This window comes from Camelina sativa, chromosome 1, assembly GCF_030686135.1.
Source record: "Camelina sativa cultivar CO46 ecotype springtype chromosome 1, ASM3068613v1".
NCBI lineage: Eukaryota > Viridiplantae > Streptophyta > Magnoliopsida > Brassicales > Brassicaceae > Camelina > Camelina sativa.
The window spans coordinates 15,238,260-15,256,899 of NC_141880.1; the positions used below are offsets into that span (position 1 = coordinate 15,238,260).

Sequence of the window (18,640 nt, forward strand, 5' to 3'; positions counted from 1 at the left end):
CTCCATTTGGTGATGATTATTTTTTGGCAGAGATAAATGAAAGGAAGTCCGGGAAACCAATGTTGCTGTCATTGCCATTAGTAAGCTATGGTGGTGTCACACCCAAAAGAACTCTAATGTTGTTTAACTCCCTTACCACTCAAATTGTCCCTTTGTGTCATCACTAACAGGTTAGTTTTGATCTCTATTATTACATCGGTTGCATGAGCTTTTTTTTAATGTTTTGTTGTTTTTCTTTTAATGATGTTTGTGACTAATTTAATTCTTAAACTTATAGAACGTTCGTACCACTTAATACATTAATGTGTTAATTTTAAGGCCAACAGAGAGGTTACTCAAAGTTGGTGATATTTGATTCATCGAACGTCATGATACATTAATGTGTTCAATGTCACCATATAAAATTCTACTATATATGTAATTTAGTTAATGCATGAGTTTGATTTCTCATGTCATTGTCTAACTGTTTTTGTGATAATCTTGCTAAAGTACGTATTTTGGAATTCTAGGTTGTGTTGTTCACATTCAGTAAATGAGCTTGATATATTACTCATCAATAAATGCACAAAAATGTTTTTTTTTTTCTTGCCTTCGATTAAGCTACATGATCTTCAAAGCAGATCAACTTGGAGGTGATGACAGCGTTTTGTTTGTGTTCCGGAGTTAAATGGGCTAGTTCTTCCGAAAGAGTTGAATATCTTGGATTGAATACTGGAGATTGTACAGATTTCAGATTGCTAGCTAGTATAGAAGGCGATTTGATGATATTTAGTAGCCTTGACATGAGATAGACAGAAATGTCGATCTCTCCTAAAAAATGTCGGGATATGTTTTCATTCAAAAAAAAGTTTTATGTGGTTGATACAAGTGAATATGGAAATGTCTTTGTAATCGAACCCTCTCTGCAAGTTTTTGAGATCCCCTCGGTCACAAGGTCGACTCATAAGTCTACGAAAGAGGCTCTAGTGAAGTCGGGAGAAGATTTGTTGCTAGTGCAACGGTTCACACCAGGTCAGTCTCATGAAGAAGATATGTACGCATTGTTCCCACTAGAAGAGTACTCTCATCCTGAAAATATGTATACATGGTTTAGATTTTTTAGGCTGGATGAAGAAGGAGGGAGAAAGAAGTGGGTTCAAGTTGTTGACTTGAACGACCAAGTGATCTTTCTTGGAGCTCGGACAAATCTGTGCTGCTCGGTACAACAACTTCCGGGTGCTAAGGATAATTGCATTGTTTTCATTGATGAGAGAAATGGTATTATTAATGAGAAGGAGTCAATCCTTTTGTTTGACTTAAGAACCAAAAGGACTAGTACTGCCTTTAGTGAATGAGGCTTAATGGGGGCATTCGGTGAAAATCTTGAATCTCTAGTATCTTGTGGAGTTATGACCATGCCAAAACCAACAACAAGCATTTATGATTTATTAAGCGATCCTGAGTGGTCTTACTAAATGTGTAAGTGGGAAGAAAATATTTAGACAGCTGTAATCTTTGTGACATCATTGAGTGTCAGATTAAAGTTTGGTTCAAATAATTTGGTTTGGAGCCGGTTTGATGAATTTTGACTCAGTTTGCGTTTTCAACTCAGAATGGAATGATTTTGAATACCGATTCATTAGTAAAAAAACTGTTTTTCAATTATATAATTTTTAACTATCTATTTTTTTTTCTTTTTTTGACATTGATGTTTAAAATATGTGGTACAGAAGTCTTTTCTAAACATTTTCGATAAAATATATATCACCAATTAATAAAAGATATTCTCATTCGTGTTAAATATAAATTCAATGATGATAATTTTTAAAAGTATAAATATAAAAGACATACTCATTATTGTTAAATATAAATTCAACTTTGATAATTTTTTAAAAACTGTCATAAACGTTAACTTATAGTATTACTATAAAAAATTTCACGCGATGAGAAAAAAAAAATATCATATTTTAAAAAATTTTGAAATTATTTAGAAATATGATTTGATCTTCTGGCATAAAATTTTAAACCAAATATTATGTTTTTTCAGCAAATAAATATTATCATATTTTCATATTTTTCTATCTTGAAATTATTTTCAAATAAAACTACCATAACTAAAATTTTTCTGAGGTTGACAAAAATTTTAAACAACCAAGAAGTTGATATTACCCTGGAGAATATTATACAAGACATTAAAGGATGGGCCAACAAGTTTCATGAAGTCCATTTTATTTTCACAAAGAGATGTTGTAATAATGTTGCTCATTTGAAATTGATTGTAAATTCTTCTAACTTTTACTCTAGCTGTTTTTCACCGCCAACTTGGCTTCAAAACCAAATGTATTGTGACTTTATTCAATCATCAATATAATATAATCACTTTGGACGAAAAAAAAGCTATAATTTTTCTAAAACTATAATATTAATGTTTTATTCTTTAATTATCGGTAAATTATTATTTGAGAAATTTTAATTTTATGGTACGTATATAAAATATTGATCAATGGAATATATATATATATATATATATATATATATATATATAATAACTAGAAGGACATTGCTAAAATGTTAAGATATTTTTTCAGGATATTTTTTATGTATATAATCTTGAGAGGAATGAGTGCCACTTGTGAGCTTTTTAAAGTATGAGTTTGAAGAAACCTTAGTTTATTATACAAAAATATAAAAATATACACTAAGATAATGTTTGTTGAATACAAAAAATTCTAGAATTTACAAACTAAGATAATGTTAGTTGAATACAAAAAAATTATAGAATTTACAAACTTATGTGAGATTTGAGATATGAGGGTTATTGAGATGTGTGTCTTTCTTTTTATAGGAAAATTTGGAGTTAGAAGCCTATCATAAATTGATTATTTCATTGGGTAGTTAATGCACTAATCCTTATATTAATTTATATCTATAAGAAGTTACATAAGCTATATTAGAGTTACAAAATGCAATAAATACATATTAATATATTTTAATATTTTATGTAATTATTAGTATTATTAGTCATTCATTACAATACTAATAATATTATGTTTGTACCTTAAAGATGGATATGATTATTAATATGAGAGTTACAAAAGATGTGATAGAATATTAAATTTACTAAAATATGTAAAAAGTTTCACCAAAAATACATTTATTAGTTGTTTTGAGTATTAATTATTTTTGGTTAATATAGCTATAAATACATTATATGATAGGAATTTCAAGCAAAAACAAATTATAATTATATAGATATATTCATTTCTTTCTTTAAAATACATATACTTTAGTTATTTCTCTCTAAATATTTATAATCAAATATATATATATGTATATATATATATATATATATATTTAAATATACTTTAGTTTACTTTAGTTAGATTCAAATTGAAAAATAATGTAATAATTATATCATGTTAATTTTTTCTATTAAAGATAAGAAATAAAAGAGAAAATCATTATTTTGGACAATATGTTACACAAATTAAAAAATGAATTGACATCTTATAATGTATAATATCAAATTATATTTTTTCCTAAATATAAATATAAATAATGTAACCATTACTATCTCTTAAGTTATATATATATATATTTTTTTCCTTCTCATTCAAATAGGGGCATAGCCGGATAATGAAAATGATAGTGGGGATTTTGCATTCAATGTGGCTACCAAATCCAAAGTAGTTGAGAAGCTCTAAATGTATAAGAAAGTAGGATATTTTAAAACTATTAACATCCTCCTCACCTTCTCCACTGTCTTCGGTAGTTTTTTTCGACCTATTATTTGTTTCGAATTCTCTCTGAAGGTTCTTAATTTATAGAAGTCATTGTTTCATCAATTCAATTGAATTATACGAACAATAGGAGAGAGTGTGCTATAACCTATAAGCTGTATATACAACATCCAGTACATAAACTAGGTGAACATGGAATTAAATAAAGGATGACCAGTTAGAGGCACTTGGTGTCGCTCATTAATTGCTTCTTTGAAAAATCGAACATGAGAGATTTGGGACATGAGAACATGCGGAGAAACGCGGTATGAAGAAGAACTTGAAGGTCTCTCAACTATATCTCATAAATGCTATCTCTCTCTCGATCTCTCTCTCTACTTACTATATATAGTGTTACTGCCTAGGTCAAGTGAGCTAAAACAATTGTATACTGATCGAGTAACGAGTAACGATACTACAACACTTATTAAAAGATATGGGGAAAGTATCGTTTGGGTTTGTGGGGTTGATGCTTGTAGTGTTAGTAATTGGGGTTGTGGAGTGTAGGAGATTTGAAAAGGAGACGTTAGGAGGTGGTGGTGGTGGACTTGGCGGTGGCTTTGGTGGTGGGAAAGGTTTTGGCGGAGGAATTGGTGGCGGTGGAGGTGCCGGCGGAGGTTTTGGTGGTGGTATAGGTGGAGGCCATGGTGGCGGTTTAGGAGGTGGCATTGGTGGAGGCCACGGTGGTGGTCTAGGAGGTGGTGCAGGAGGAGGTGCCGGTGGTGGTCTAGGAGGTGGTGCAGGAGGAGGCGCTGGTGGAGGACTCGGAGGAGGCCATGGTGGAGGTATTGGTGGTGGTGCCGGAGGAGGTTCTGGTGGCGGTCTAGGAGGAGGTGCGGGTGGAGGACTCGGAGGAGGCCATGGTGGAGGTATTGGTGGTGGTGCCGGAGGAGGTGCTGGTGGCGGTCTAGGAGGAGGTGCGGGTGGAGGACTCGGAGGAGGCCATGGTGGAGGTATTGGTGGTGGTTCTGGAGGAGGTGCTGGTGGCGGTCTAGGAGGAGGTGCGGGTGGAGGACTCGGAGGAGGCCACGGTGGAGGTTTAGGAGGAGGTGCTGGTGGAGGACTCGGAGGAGGCCACGGTGGAGGTATTGGTAGTGGTGCTGGAGGAGGACTCGGAGGAGGCCATGGTGGAGGTATTGGTGGTGGCACTGGAGGAGGTGCGGGTGGAGGATTCGGAGGTGGTGCTGGTGGGGGTGGTGGTCTTGGAGGAGGACATGGTGGAGGTTTTGGAGGGGGCGCGGGTGGTGGTTCTGGTGGGGGTTTAGGTGGTGGTGCTGGCGGAGGAGCCGGAGGAGGATTCGGTGGAGGAGCTGGCGGTGGTGCAGGTGGAGGATTCGGAGGTGGTGCTGGTGGAGGAGCTGGCGGAGGATTTGGTGGAGGTTCTGGTGGAGGATTTGGTGGGGGAGCTGGTGGAGGATTTGGCGGTGGTGGTGGTGCCGGTGGTGGAGTTGGCGGTGGATTTTAATTGAATATATTCATACAGAATCTATTCCTTGCTTGAATTCATCGAGCTAGGGCTAGTAACTTGTGTACCAAGTCATATGAAAAAAAAGTAAATCATGTTTTCCTTAATTTGTTCTTTATTTTGTATGAGCCATACAATTTTTAAAAAAGAATCTAATTCCAATGAAAAAAGTTGGGGGTTATTGGTTCACCGTTTTGACAAAAAGGTACGTACGACAAAAAAATGCATTTGACATTTATTTTATTGTCTATTTAAAGATTTAGGCTCGGATTGGTAATACGTCTAATGTTTTCTAATGCTTTTATATAAAAGTTTGTCAATCAAGAAAACCTCCATCATCGCATTTGAAAACGTAAAATTGCAGTATTTGCCGTTTCACTTAAAATATATAAGTTAAAAACTTATAATGAAAATAAGTGGATATATATATATATGTTACTTATTTCCATAATCAAGTTTTATTATTTTAAACATACAAAACATGAAGATATATTAGATAGCTGAATTAGTGTCTGTGTGATTCAAGACGTAATACAAGATTGTTGTTGTTTTATGTGCGAGAGAAGTTTCTAGAAGGTTTGAGAAGACAATATTGAAGGACGGTTTAAAGATGAATTGAAGAAGAAAACTACTATTTATTGGGTTGATTAAATTGGAGTTTTGCAAGGAAAAGGAAAATAGCAAAAAGGAAAAAGTCATTTTCTTATGAAATTTGGAAATCTTATTTTATGGTGATTAGAAAGTATTGATGGATATATAAGGAGGTGTTGGGCACGTCCTAGAGAAGCAAGAAAGCTGAGGCATAAAGATTAATCCTAGGGAGCTTTCTGTGTTTATGTGCGGCTTAGTTTCGCGGTTTGGTGCTTGTGTTGTTCAAGCTTCTTTGTTCGTCGGTGTGACGTGTGTGTGAAGGTTGCTCAAGAGAGTTGAAGATCTGAAGCCTAGGCTCAGGGGGAGTTTAGCCCAAGGTTAGGTTATCTTGGTTTGAATCTAGGCTCAGTGTGAGTTTAGTTAACGGTAGAGATTTATCCTTAAGATTTCATGTTATAGAACAGAGCGGTGAATTAAGAGGATTGTGCTTGATTTACGCATTTGCGAATAGGTTGTATTTGCTTTCTTGTTCTAGTGTAATCGAAATCTGGACGTGGTCACGGGGAGTAGGAAAAACCGAACCTCGTTAACAAAGTTCTTGTGTTTTTTACTTTATGTACTTTATTATTGCCTCATCCGCATTTACAAGTGGCATCAGAGCGGGTTCTCGATAGAGATTAAGTCTAGTTTCGGATAGATCAAGGGTGAGGGTAGTTCAGGAAGTAAGGCAGAGCTTTGAATTTGTGATGAATTCATACAGAGAAGGCATGTCTATGTCAAAACCATTGTTGCTTGATTCAACAAATTACGGATATTGGAAGGTTCGTATGCAAGCGTTTATTAGTAACATTGATGAAGATTGCTGGAATTCGATTGAGCTTGGTTGGGAGCCTCCTAAATTTGTGGATGAGAAAGGGGTTGAGAGTCTTAAGCTTAGGGATAAGTGGACTGCTGCAGAGAAAAAGCTATCAATTTGTAATCGACAGCCAAAACAGCGATTTATGATGCTATTGATTCAAGCCACTTCAAGTTAATTTCTCAATGTGTATCAGCTCAGAAAGCATGGAAGTCATTGGAGAATATGTTTGAGGGTACTTCAAGTGTTAAGAGAACAAAGCTGGATGTGTTGGCATCACAATTTGAGAATTTAAGGATGGAAGAAAAAGAAACGGTGGCTGAGTTTAGTGCAAAATTATGTGATATATCTAATGAGACTTTTGCTCTTGGAAAGCAGTACAAAGACAAAAAGCTTGTGAAGAAGCTGAAGCGATCATTGCCAGCAAAATTTGAGTCAAAAATTTCTGCTGTTGAAGAAGCTCATAATTTAGATGAGATGGCTTTTGATGAGTTTGTTGGGATTCTTAAAGCTTTTGAATTAAGCAAAGCATATGAAGCTGAAGGAGTAAAGAAGAAAGATGATGAAGTTAAGGAAGCAATAAAGAAGGAAGTTGACATTGGAGTAGCTCTTAAGGTATCTTCTAATGAAGATTCAATGGCTATGCTATCAAAAGGATTTGCTAAATATCTGAAGCTTAGGAGAAAAGAGAAGAAGAACAGAATGGATGATGAAGTGAGAAGTTCATCAAAGGATATTCAGTGTTTTGAATGCAAAGGGTATGGACATGTACGGTCTGAATGTGCCAATCTACACAAGCATAAGAAGAAGGCTATGAATGTTGTTACTAGTGATTCTGAAACTGATTCAGATGAAGAAGAAGATTTGAAGAATTTTGTGGCGTTTACAACTTTTGAAGATAGTTCTGAATCAGCGTCTGCAACAGTGTCTGCAACTGCTTCTGAACCTGCAGCAAAACCTGCAACTGCATCTGAACATGAATCTGAAAGTGATAGTGATGCAGAAGATATGAGTTATGAAGAACTTGGTAATAGTTATGAGAAGTTGTATGCACATTGGCTTAAGGTAGTTGATGAAAATTCAGTTCTGATTATGGAGAAGCTTGAGTTAGAGGCTAAAGTCGTTGAAGCAGAGAAACATGCATACAGAGAAGCAAGAAGAAGCATTACAAGCTAAAGTGCAGCTTGAAGAAACTCAAAAGAATTTGAGGATGCTCAATAATGGTACAGAGAAGTTGGATCACATTCTGAGTATTGATAAGACTGATAAGTGTGGCCTTGGATATGAAGGAAAAGTTTCAAAATCGGATACGGTGTTTGTTTCAAGTGGAAAAATCACGTCTGCTTCAAAGACAACTTCAAAGACTGCTTCAGAGACTGTTTATGTGAAAGAACAGAATGCACCTAGAAACGTTTTTCGACCTGTTTGTCATCATTGTGGTGTTGTTGGGCATATTAGGCCAAGATGTTTCAGATTGTTGAGAGAGAGGAGTCGAATGGAGAATGCTTATGATGTAAGGTTTCATGGTCCTACATGTTATCATTCTGGAGTTCAAGGACATATTAAGAGGAATTGTTTCAGATTCATTCAAGGAGTCAATCATGGAGGTCTATGGCCCAACAAGATTTGGGTTAGAAAAGATGAGTTATATGGAGGTGGTGTACTAGGCTATCAACCGCGTATTGCAAGGAAGGGAGAATTTTCCAGTTAGTTTTGACTATGTTGTGACTCATTCAGGGGGAGAATGAAGATGTGTATGGAGATGCTGTTTAGGTGTTTGAACTGATGAGTTCACAAGTATAGTCAAAAAGGGGGAGAATGAAGATGTATTAGATGGCTGAAGTAGTGTTTGTGTGATTCAAGACGTAATACAAGATTGTTGTTGTTTTATGTGCGTGAGAAGTTTTTAGAAGGTTTGAGAAGACAATATTGAAGGATGGTTTGAGGATGAATTGAAGAGGAAAACTACTATTTAATGGGTTGATTAAATTGGAGTTTTACAAGGAAAAAAAATAGCAAAAAGGAAAAAGTTATTTTGTTATGAAATTTGGATGAGGTTGAAGTAGTGTCTGTGTGATTCAAGACGTGATACAAGATTGTTATTTTTTTATGTGCGTGAGAAATTTCTAGAAGGTTTGAGAAAGCAATATTGAAGGACGGTTTGAGGATGAATTGAAGAGGAAAACTACTATTTATTGGGTTGATTAAATTGGAGTTTTACAATGAAAAGGAAAATAGCAAAAAGGAAAAAGTCATTTTCTTATGAAATTTGGAAATCTTCTCCTATGGTGATTAGGAAGTATTGATGGATATATAAGGAGGTGTTGGGCACGTCCTAGAGAAGTAAGAGAGCTGAGGCATAAAGATAAATTCTAGGGAGCTTTCTGTGTTTGTGTGCGGCTTAGTTTCGCGGTTTGGTGCTTGTGTTGTTCAAGCTTCTTTGTTTGTCGGTGTGCCGTGTGTGTGAAGGTTGCTCAAGAGAGTTGAAGATCTGAAGCCTAGGCTCATGGGGTGTTTAGCCCAAGATTAGGTTATCTTGGTTTGAATCTAGGCTCAGTGTGAGTTTAGTTAAGGGTAGAGATTAATCCTTAAGATTTCATGTTATAGAACGAAGCGGTGAATTAAGAGGGTTGTGCTTGATTTACGCGTTTGCGAATAGGTTGTATTTGCTTTCTTGTTCTACTGGAACCGAAATCTGGACGTGGTCCCAAGGAGTAGGAAAAAACGAATCTCGTTAATAAAGTTCTTGTGTTATTTACTTTCTGCACTTTATTATTACCTCATCCGCACTTACAAAACATATTACGGTACAAAAGCTTCTGGGTGCAAAAGTAAACAGCCTTGTGTTCTAGATTCGATGGACGGTAGTATCTTATGTTTGATTTAAGAACAAGGACCAGTAAAGCATTTAATTAGTGAATTTAGAGGCTACGTGGGCGCGTTCGTTGCAAATGGTGAATCTTTGATGTCTTGTGGAGTTGTGCCCTTGCCAAACCCAGCAAAAAGCATGTATGATTTACTAAGTAAACCCGTGACGTGTTATATCTTTAATCTTGTCTTAATATTTCTCTTATATATGAATATTAGTCTTTCTATTGCTATACTCTAATTTTGTCTTTCTAGATAATATAATACTATGGACAGATAAGATTAGTTAAAATTGTATTCTTTCTGACATCCTTGAGTGTCTTAGTTAAGAGCATAAACAAAACACTTATTCTATATCTTCATCTTCTTTGAATCTACACTATTCAAAGTAGTGAATCTAACCATGGCAGTCTGGTCGTTGCTTCCCAAAGACATACTGGAACTAATTTCTGGTCGTTTTGAGACATGTTTTGAGATTATCCACATCCGATCTATCTGCAGCTTGTGGTGGTCTGCTCTGCCTCAACAAAGTTATATCAACCGCTTAGGGAAAAAGCCTTCTTCCCATTTTCAATGACAACCCTCGTTTTGACGGGGATGAGCACTGCATACTAAACAAGTGTTGAATTAAAAGAGTAAGAATTAGTTGCTTGTAAAGGAAACAACACACAAAAATTTGAAAGAGGTTACACACACCACTAACTCGTAATGTTTTTCTTGGTTTATAGATTTTGGCATAAGAAGAACAAGGATCAAAGAGATACAACAACAAGAGTGTGCATCATCTAAACCATCTTGTTCTCCTTTGCTATTTTCGTCTGGCCCAATAAGGCCCAATGTTATGTGTTTGTCAAACCCAATTAACAACAAATTCCAGTTTTTCTCTTGAGATTTGAGACCCTTTTTGGGGATGATTATTTGTTGGCAAGTATAAGGGAGCAAAAATCCGATAAACAAAGGTTGTTGTCGCCGTTTAGAAACTACTCATAGGTATACATAGGGAATAACTCTCAACACTCTTAGTTCCCAAGTCATCTCCTTGGGTCATTACTACAAGGTTGTTTTTCTTTAACTTTTACCTGCTTTTACAACTTTGTTTCTTTTGCCAATTTGATTATAATTTTTTTTGTATATAGGTAGAATTCTATGCTATAACAATGAGATGCTATAGAACACGACGTGAGAGTTATTGCAAGAGAGTTGCATTTCTTCCATTGGATGGTGAAGACGGTAGAGATTTCGCATTTGTAGGCTTGTAGCGGGAGTGTTGGGGGATTTAATGATGTACCGAAACTGTGACAAGAAGTGGACTCTACTCCATGGTCGGTTTAAAGCATATAGAGATATAGTTTCATTCAAAGGCAAGTTTTATGTTGTTGATATGAGTAGACGGGGACATGTCTTTGTTATCGAATCCTCATTCAAAGTTATACGGAGATTAGTTCAGTCACACAGTCTCATGAAACTTTTGATGAGAGATTGGTTGTATCAGGATACGAGCAGCTGTTACTGGTGCAGAGGTTTACGCCAGGAAGGTATTGTGATGCCTATATGCATACATGGTTCAGATTGTTTAGGCTCGTAGAGGAACACCAAAGGAGATGGGTTCGGGTTAGTGACTTAGAGGATCGAGTCGTGTTTCTTGGAAATGACTGGAGTCTCTGCTATTCCTCAAAGGCGCTTCCGGGAATGAAAGGGAATTGCATTGTGTTCATTGAACCAAAAAAACATCTCTGAGAGAAGAATCCTTTTCTTTTGACTTAGGAGCCAGAAAGACCAGTACGGCGGCTACCGAATGCAAGGCTATTTGGGTGCATTCGGCGAAAATGAAGAATCCGCGCAGTCATGTGGAATTGTGACAATACAAAATCCTGTAGTTGGCACCTTATCATATATCAAGTAAATTTGAATGAGGTTCTTAATCGTGTCTTCAACTTTGTTACTCTTTGGTTGTTGAGTGCTTGTATTAGTTCCATGAAACTTTTATTTGGAAAGTTTCAACTCATTTCAGTAACCCATTCATAACATTCTTGATTTAAAAGAACTAAAGAAGCATCACATATCATTTTACCAAACCCGGTTCATGCAACAACAATAGTCACTTCAAGTTTTGGCATTTTCAATTTTGTTCTTTTATCTTCCCTAAATTTTTTTTATGATGTTAACAATTATCTTCAGCAAAATTATTGTGAGCTAACGAGAGAGGTCTCTTATACGTATTTTGTTTCTATTTCTCTATAGCATATGGATGGTGGTGGTCTAAGACTCTAAAAGTCCATGTATCAAACTAGATTGATTCATTGTGAGCTAACGACCTTTTAGCCTCTGCGGTAAGACACAACCTTATATGGGTCATCTCAACTACATTATTATATAACTTTTCCCACTAAAAAAAAATTAGCCTTTTTTTTTGGATTTTTGTTCAAAAATTAGTTTAGCATTGCTTTCTATTTTCTAATAAATAAATAAAAAAGAAGAAGAAGATATTTTAGCATTGCTTTCACAAAAGTAGCTTTAATCTTCAAAAAAATTTTGGAGCCACAAGTTTGTGCTTGATATGCTTGCTTGGTACAAGAGCCCCGGCACTGATGTGTTATTACTTTTTATAATACCAACCATAAAAACCTACTATAATTTAATTCATCCCCTTAATAGTACAAATCTTTTGCGTTTTAAATTTTTGTTTTTGATATGTATCTATAGAGATTTTAATGAATTTCTAAACCCATGGTTTTGGTTTATAAATTGGCATACTTATCTTGTTATTATATATTAGGGAACCTGACGTAGTAATGATGATAATTACCCAAGAGATTTTATGTTTGGTTCGTTATCTGATCATTGTCATAATCGCCAACTAGAAGATAGGGACACTAAAACACACATTTGGATCTCGAGATTGCCAGCAAATAATCGACTGTCCTTTTCTTTTTGGAAATGTGGGTTTACTATTGTAAAGATTTCTTTTGCTTGGACACAAATCAAGTCCTAATAATGTGTTTGAGATCATATCTAGGATTCTAGGTTTGTCAAAGAGCTTTTTACCTTTGCTTTAACTTTGTTACATGATTCTCATAAAGTACCAATCTTTTTTGGTATATATAAAGTTCTACGCAACTGTGTATCGATTCGAAAAGCCATAGAACAAAAGGTGAGGGTAATAGTCAAGAAACATCACATTTAAAGAGTACACAAGAACTGAACCATTTTAAAAACAGGAACAAAGAACAGAGTCTAACCACGTTTATGACAAACTAATGGTTTTGTAACTGAATCAGAAGTCGAGCTTAACCGGATATCGGTCAATGCAGTGTTCCCACGGACTACTAACCGAAGGCTTGACATTATGCAGAGCAACCCAAACCGCACTGTTACACTTAAACCCACTTCCAAAAGCAATCTGCCAAACCCGGTTTCCTTTCTTCATCCTTCCTTTAGCCTCAATGTAAGCCAACTCATACAAATGGAGCTCGAAGAAGTGTTTCCGAATCTGTGCAGTGTCATTCTCGATGCCTCGACATGTGTCTGCGAAAGCTGCAGATTCTTCTCAAGCTCATCAATCACAGCTCTACCACCAGCATGGATACAGAAATGATCAAACGCAAGTTTGAAATCAGGAATGTAAGGCTTCAGCTTAGCATTAAACAACTTCTTCGTAACCAAAGTCATGAAAAACAGAATCTGCTCGCTTATAGGTAGAACCAAAGGACCCAAAGTAGTTATATTCGCCTTAAGCGCTTCCCCAGCTATAGCCATAAGATCTTTCGACAAAGAAACACCAGTCTTCCCATTATCATCTTGTTCTTGGTAAACACAGTTGAAAGCCTTCTCAACAGCTCCTTTATGAGTCCTAACCGTATGAACAAGCTTATACTTAGACCGTCTACGATCTTTACCCTTATTAGACAACAAAATCGCCGAACCACCAACACGAAACAAGCAGTTCGGAATCAACATGGCCTTCTTGTTCCCAAAATACCAATTCTGAGTAATGTTCTCAGTACTAACCACAACAGCATAAGTGTTCCTATGAACTTGCAACATATCTTTAGCTAAATCGATAGAGATAACACCAGCACTACACCCCATCCCACCAAGGTTAAAACTTTTAACATTCCCTCTAAGCTTATACTTGTTAACAATCATAGCTGACAAGGAAGGTGTAGGATTAAACAAGCTACAGTTGACAACCAAGACACCAATATCCCTAGGGTTAATCTCGGTATTCTCGAAAAGCTTATCGAGTGCACCGAACATTACCTGCTCTGCTTCCTCACGCGCCGCCATCATCGTTGGACGTGGAGGGATACAATGCAAAGCCTCAGGGAGATAAGTCTCTTCTCCTAAACCAGAACGTTCAAGAATCTTCCTCTGAAACTCTAAAGAAGACTCATTGAAATCTTCAATCAGCTTAGAGTGATCCATAAACTTCTGATAGTTGACCTGGAGAGTCTCTGGAGGAAGGTAACAAGAGTAATCAACGAGGTAAACGGATCTGGGACGGCTCATGATGTAAACGGTGGAGCCAAAGACAGCTAAAGCAGAGAGGAAGATGAAAGCTACGAGATTGTATTGGAGGTGAAGCCAAATCTGGTAGAGATCTTCAGTTGTTAATCGAGAGATCTCTGTAACCAAAACCGCCATTAAAGGAACCAAACAGAGCTTGAAGAGATGAGTAATGAGATAATGGTAACCTAGCTTGACGTATTTCATGTTGACGCTTTGTAAGAAATTAGGAAGCTTTGGTCTTTCGTTCTCCGTTCGGATCTGTACGGATCCGCCATTGACGGGCTCGTTAGCAGCTTCCATGGCTTGTGGTGGCTTCCAATAACAAAAAAATGTAACCTTTCTGATTCAGAAGATGTTTGTGTGTATAAACGAGAGATTGAGAGAGAAATGGGTTTGATAGGACTTTTGAATCAGTGAAGTGACGCCATTGATGAACACGTATGAAGAAGAGAACAGTTGATCTGTCGAAAAGTTGTGTTTTTTAGAGAGAGAGAGAACAAAAAGTGTTTTTGGTTTTGTATTATTTGGCCTTTCTTTTAACCTTTTTGTTGTGTGTGTGTGACCCTAAATAAATAGGAGCCAAAAAGGTATAGTATTTTTTGTTATTCACGAGTGACATATATCAATGATATAAGGTAAAATTAAATGTGTGATCTTTAGCTAGCAATTTATTTAGGGTCAATTCCAAGTAAGTAGGAAGTGAGTATAATAAATTTGCCAACTCAATCTTTTTGGGGTATCAACATCCAAAACCAAATTAAACACATATCTGCATTTACTCAAAACTTTAATGTGAGAGATTGGTGGTATAGTCTTTTTTTTTTTTGTTCATATGAATGTGGTGTGCTTTTATTTATTTATTTTTTTTTTGTCAACAAAAAGATCAATTCATGTGAGCCAATTGGGAGGAAAAGAATCTACAAACAAAGCATGAGACGGATATGTACACGCTTGGCTTTAACCGGACACATTCCTCCTGTGTTAAACATGGAAAGCCAATTTGTGACAATCTGGGGACCACTGGTTCGATATCCTCCACCGAGTATAGCCGTTTGTAAAAAAGCAACCGCCAAGTCCTCTAACTCTTGCTTTTCAATAATCCAAGTTCCCTCATTATTCTTGAGCATTTCAATTCTGTTCCTACGCTGTCTTATAATAGTGGAGGCATGAAAATAAGTCGTATTCCTGTCTCCTAAAGCAATCCATTTTTCTCTGAACTTCTGAAACCAAATCAACTCCTCTTCTTCCAAAACTGCTTTGAGTTTTGCCACCATAATCTCCTCCTGCTGCAACAGAACATCCGTCGGATTCCTGTCCAACAAATCTTGAAGTGTAGAGATATCCGCCACCAGTTAGTCCTTCCTCATTTGTACATCACCTGAAACTTCTCTGTTCCATTTTTTGAGCTTCCGTTGCAGCTCACACAAGGCTTCAGGGGTCTGCAGATTCCCATTCCAGGCCCATTAACCGTACTGGGCTTACTCCCACCCACTCGTCTATTAGTCTCGCTGCACTTTGCCCCTACCCCACTACATCCCCAACGAATCCTACCTTCCCAACAATAACTTCCTCACCAATCATGGGAATATTCGACGATATTACATTTTCCTTATTCGCCCCTGGAGAGATCGCGACATCCCGTAATTCTGTGGTAACAAGGTCTGTCTCCAACTGACCAAATCTATTAGAGATAACAATATCTTTACTTGCCTTATTCCCCCGGATCTCACGTAAATTCCTTCCATGTTCGCCTTGTGATCCACCAGCCGAAAAGGTAACCTGATTCGAGTGTGAACCGGTTCTCCGGCCAGGGTTCCTAACCGGCGTAAACCCATCGCCTGATACACTACGCTCTGCTCCCACATCTGGAGCCCTCGGCGGTACCGTCGTACCTCTGCTCACTAGCACCGATCTAGCACCACCCTCAACCACCTTCTGAGGACACGTATGCACTGTATGCCCATACAACCCACAAGTGGAACAGATTTCCGATAAGCCTTCGTAAGATACAAAATACCGCTCACCATTGATCAGTATGGTCCCTTTCAGTGGCTTCCTCAGGTTCACTTCAACACAAACCCTAGCGAAGCGACCTCGTTCAAAGCTAAGTGTGTTCTCATCAACGCGCAATGGGTTACCCAACCCCCCCCCCCTCAACTACTCCCATCAGGATCGCCTTATGATAAAAACTCACCGGTAAGTTAGAGAATCTCACCCACACGGGTGTCGTCACAATTTCATCACGTAGAGGATTAAAATCTGGACTCCAATCCCGCACCATAAGATAACTTCCAAACGCTTTATAAGGACCACCAGTCAAAGCTGCTAAATACTCATCCTCCTTCTCGAAACGAATCATAAAGAACTGATGAGGCAGATCCATAACATACATCGCCCCATTGGGTTTCCATACCTCCTTAAGCTTACGCGTCACCATCGGAAGCGTGACACTCCGCCCTAAGACTTTCACAATCATACACTGTTTCCACAACCCATGCATCGCATCTATCACTTCCTTCGCAATCATCACCACCGGTTCACCGTCCTCACCCTCGGGAAAATCCAGCCGTACTCTCTCTGACACAAAGGAATAATCCAACACCGACTCGGGGTTCAACATCCCCCCACCGTAATTCCCTTCACTTTCTGCACCCACATCCCAACCACATCAGGAGGGTCACCCGTAGGTCTCTCTCGATCAGCAACATCCACCATAGTCGCATCAACTCCACCCCCAGCCGTCGCCCTAGAATCGCTCAGACTCGTCATCTGTCTAGTCTTTTTTGGATATAAAAGAAACTTTTATCGACAAACTTTTGTTTTTGTAAAGTATTGTTCATTTAAAATCATATTTAGTTATACTTAATAAAAATATAATATTCTCGATCTGAAAAAATCTACTTGAACAAGAAAGTTATGAATGGAAAGCGAACAGGAAAGTTACGAATGGAAAGCGAACAGAGGAAGATTTCTCTTTTTCTTGTAAATATGATTTCATCTTAGTGAGGATTTGGATGAAATCCATAGTTTTTTATTATCTTTTGTGATTATATAGCCATCCACTTGAGAACGAGCACGCTCCATATGCTTACTCAAAACGTCAAACCCAAAAATAGAACATGTGAATTTTTTCAAGTTCAATTCTACTTGAAGAAACTAAAATTTAATCAAATTTGACCAATAATTAAACATGCAAAATCGAAACAATTGATATGTAGATGATCACTAGAGTCTTGGGCGCACTAGATATTATTCCTTACGAACATTATAAAACACGTACGAGTACACGATAACCATCGAACATTTTAATTTTTCAATTAACCATTTCTAGTAGATTAACATAATTTCTGCATAAAGGCGCTTAAACCATTCATATTTTAAACGCACAGAACCAGTAACATATTTTTATACTCATGCAGTATCTATTGACGAATGACGATTATCCAAGTTTCAATTTTCAAGCATGATCCAGGCGTGTAAGTTGTAAATGTGTTGTTTGCGAGGTTACAATTAAAAGGAGATAAAGCTGGCAGTTATGGGGGTCAAGTCAAGGTAGGAAGTGGGAAATGTTAATAAATGGTATTAAAACGACTTGAGACAAGAAACTAACACTTTAATGTGACTTCTGGTCGAACAGTCTTTGTAAGGATTGCGGCTATTTAATTGCCAAACAATCATAAATTTGTACTATCTGAATGTATGTAATTCGGGGTTTCTTTCGAAAATTGTAGATAATAATAATAATTATTATTAGGTAGTAACCCGTACTATAACACAGAACAAAATATTTTTATATAAATTTAAAGTTTGTAAAAATAAATTAGAATTTTATTTTAAATACAGAAATTTAGTGTTTATACAATATTGATGTTAAATCCAAATATCAAATTTTAAATTGGTTTTAGTTTAGATTATTGTGCGTATATAATCTTGATGTATTTACTTTGGATCGGGAAACACATCCCGTCCTGTCCCATCCCATATCGTGTCATTTCGTTTCATCCCGTATTCATTATAATTTCATTATCTTTGAAATGATTATTCGTTAGACGATGTTTATTAATAGAGATTAGATAAGAAATTTAGAGGAGATACTCGAATTCCCTATTTAATATTTATTTTTAATTTAGTTAGTTAAAATTATCCAAAAATTTATAATTCTTAAAACTATCTTATTATTTTCAGAAGTACCCAAAATTTTCAAAGTACCTGTTCCAAAGTAGATGATTACATGTCACGTAGTCAACCCTTTATATAAGATATAAATGTGTATAGGCAACATAATATACAACGACTCATTAACCACTGAGACTTATAATGTCTTCGAAGTATTATCTCGGGATACAACACGTTGTGATTTTTTTTTCATGTAAAAATAGTTTAGAATTAAACAATTAATTATATACTATTAGTTTTTTCTATTAAAATTAGTGGCCACTCATTTGGGTGTTTTTTCAAGATTTTGGTGCATATGTAATATCGCAACGTGTGCCAAGGATAATTAAATTTGAAAATATATGATTTTTTTGCAATCAATACATAACAACCAAACACATGCCGTGATTTTGTCACGTGTATGCTAAACTAATCACA

General features: G+C 36.6%; 1 protein-coding gene and 4 pseudogenes across 1 annotated transcript; 4 read left to right on the top strand and 1 right to left on the bottom strand.

Annotated features, from left to right (window-relative positions):
* Positions 1–797: 797 nt before the first annotated feature.
* Positions 798–1,334, top strand: LOC104708798 (putative F-box protein At2g16290 pseudogene; annotated as a pseudogene).
* Positions 1,335–3,831: 2,497 nt separating this feature from the next.
* Positions 3,832–5,412, top strand: LOC104792414 (uncharacterized). The gene has a single exon (XM_087459348.1). It carries the CDS (start codon positions 4,195–4,197, stop codon positions 5,221–5,223), a length of 1,029 nt encoding a protein of 342 aa, XP_087315474.1. The 5' UTR covers positions 3,832–4,194; the 3' UTR covers positions 5,224–5,412.
* Positions 5,413–6,581: 1,169 nt separating this feature from the next.
* LOC147949957 (uncharacterized) lies at positions 6,582–8,381 on the top strand (annotated as a pseudogene).
* A 1,560-nt stretch (positions 8,382–9,941) lies between these two features.
* On the top strand, positions 9,942–11,441 carry LOC147949958 (putative F-box protein At2g16290 pseudogene; annotated as a pseudogene).
* Positions 11,442–12,690: 1,249 nt separating this feature from the next.
* On the bottom strand, positions 12,691–14,598 carry LOC104792429 (3-ketoacyl-CoA synthase 9-like; annotated as a pseudogene).
* Positions 14,599–18,640: the final 4,042 nt, after the last annotated feature.

Excerpts from the sequence above, each read along its gene's own strand:
- LOC104792414 (XM_087459348.1), top strand. The coding sequence starts at position 4,195 with ATGGGGAAAGTATCGTTTGGGTTTGTGGGGTTGATGCTTGTAGTGTTA.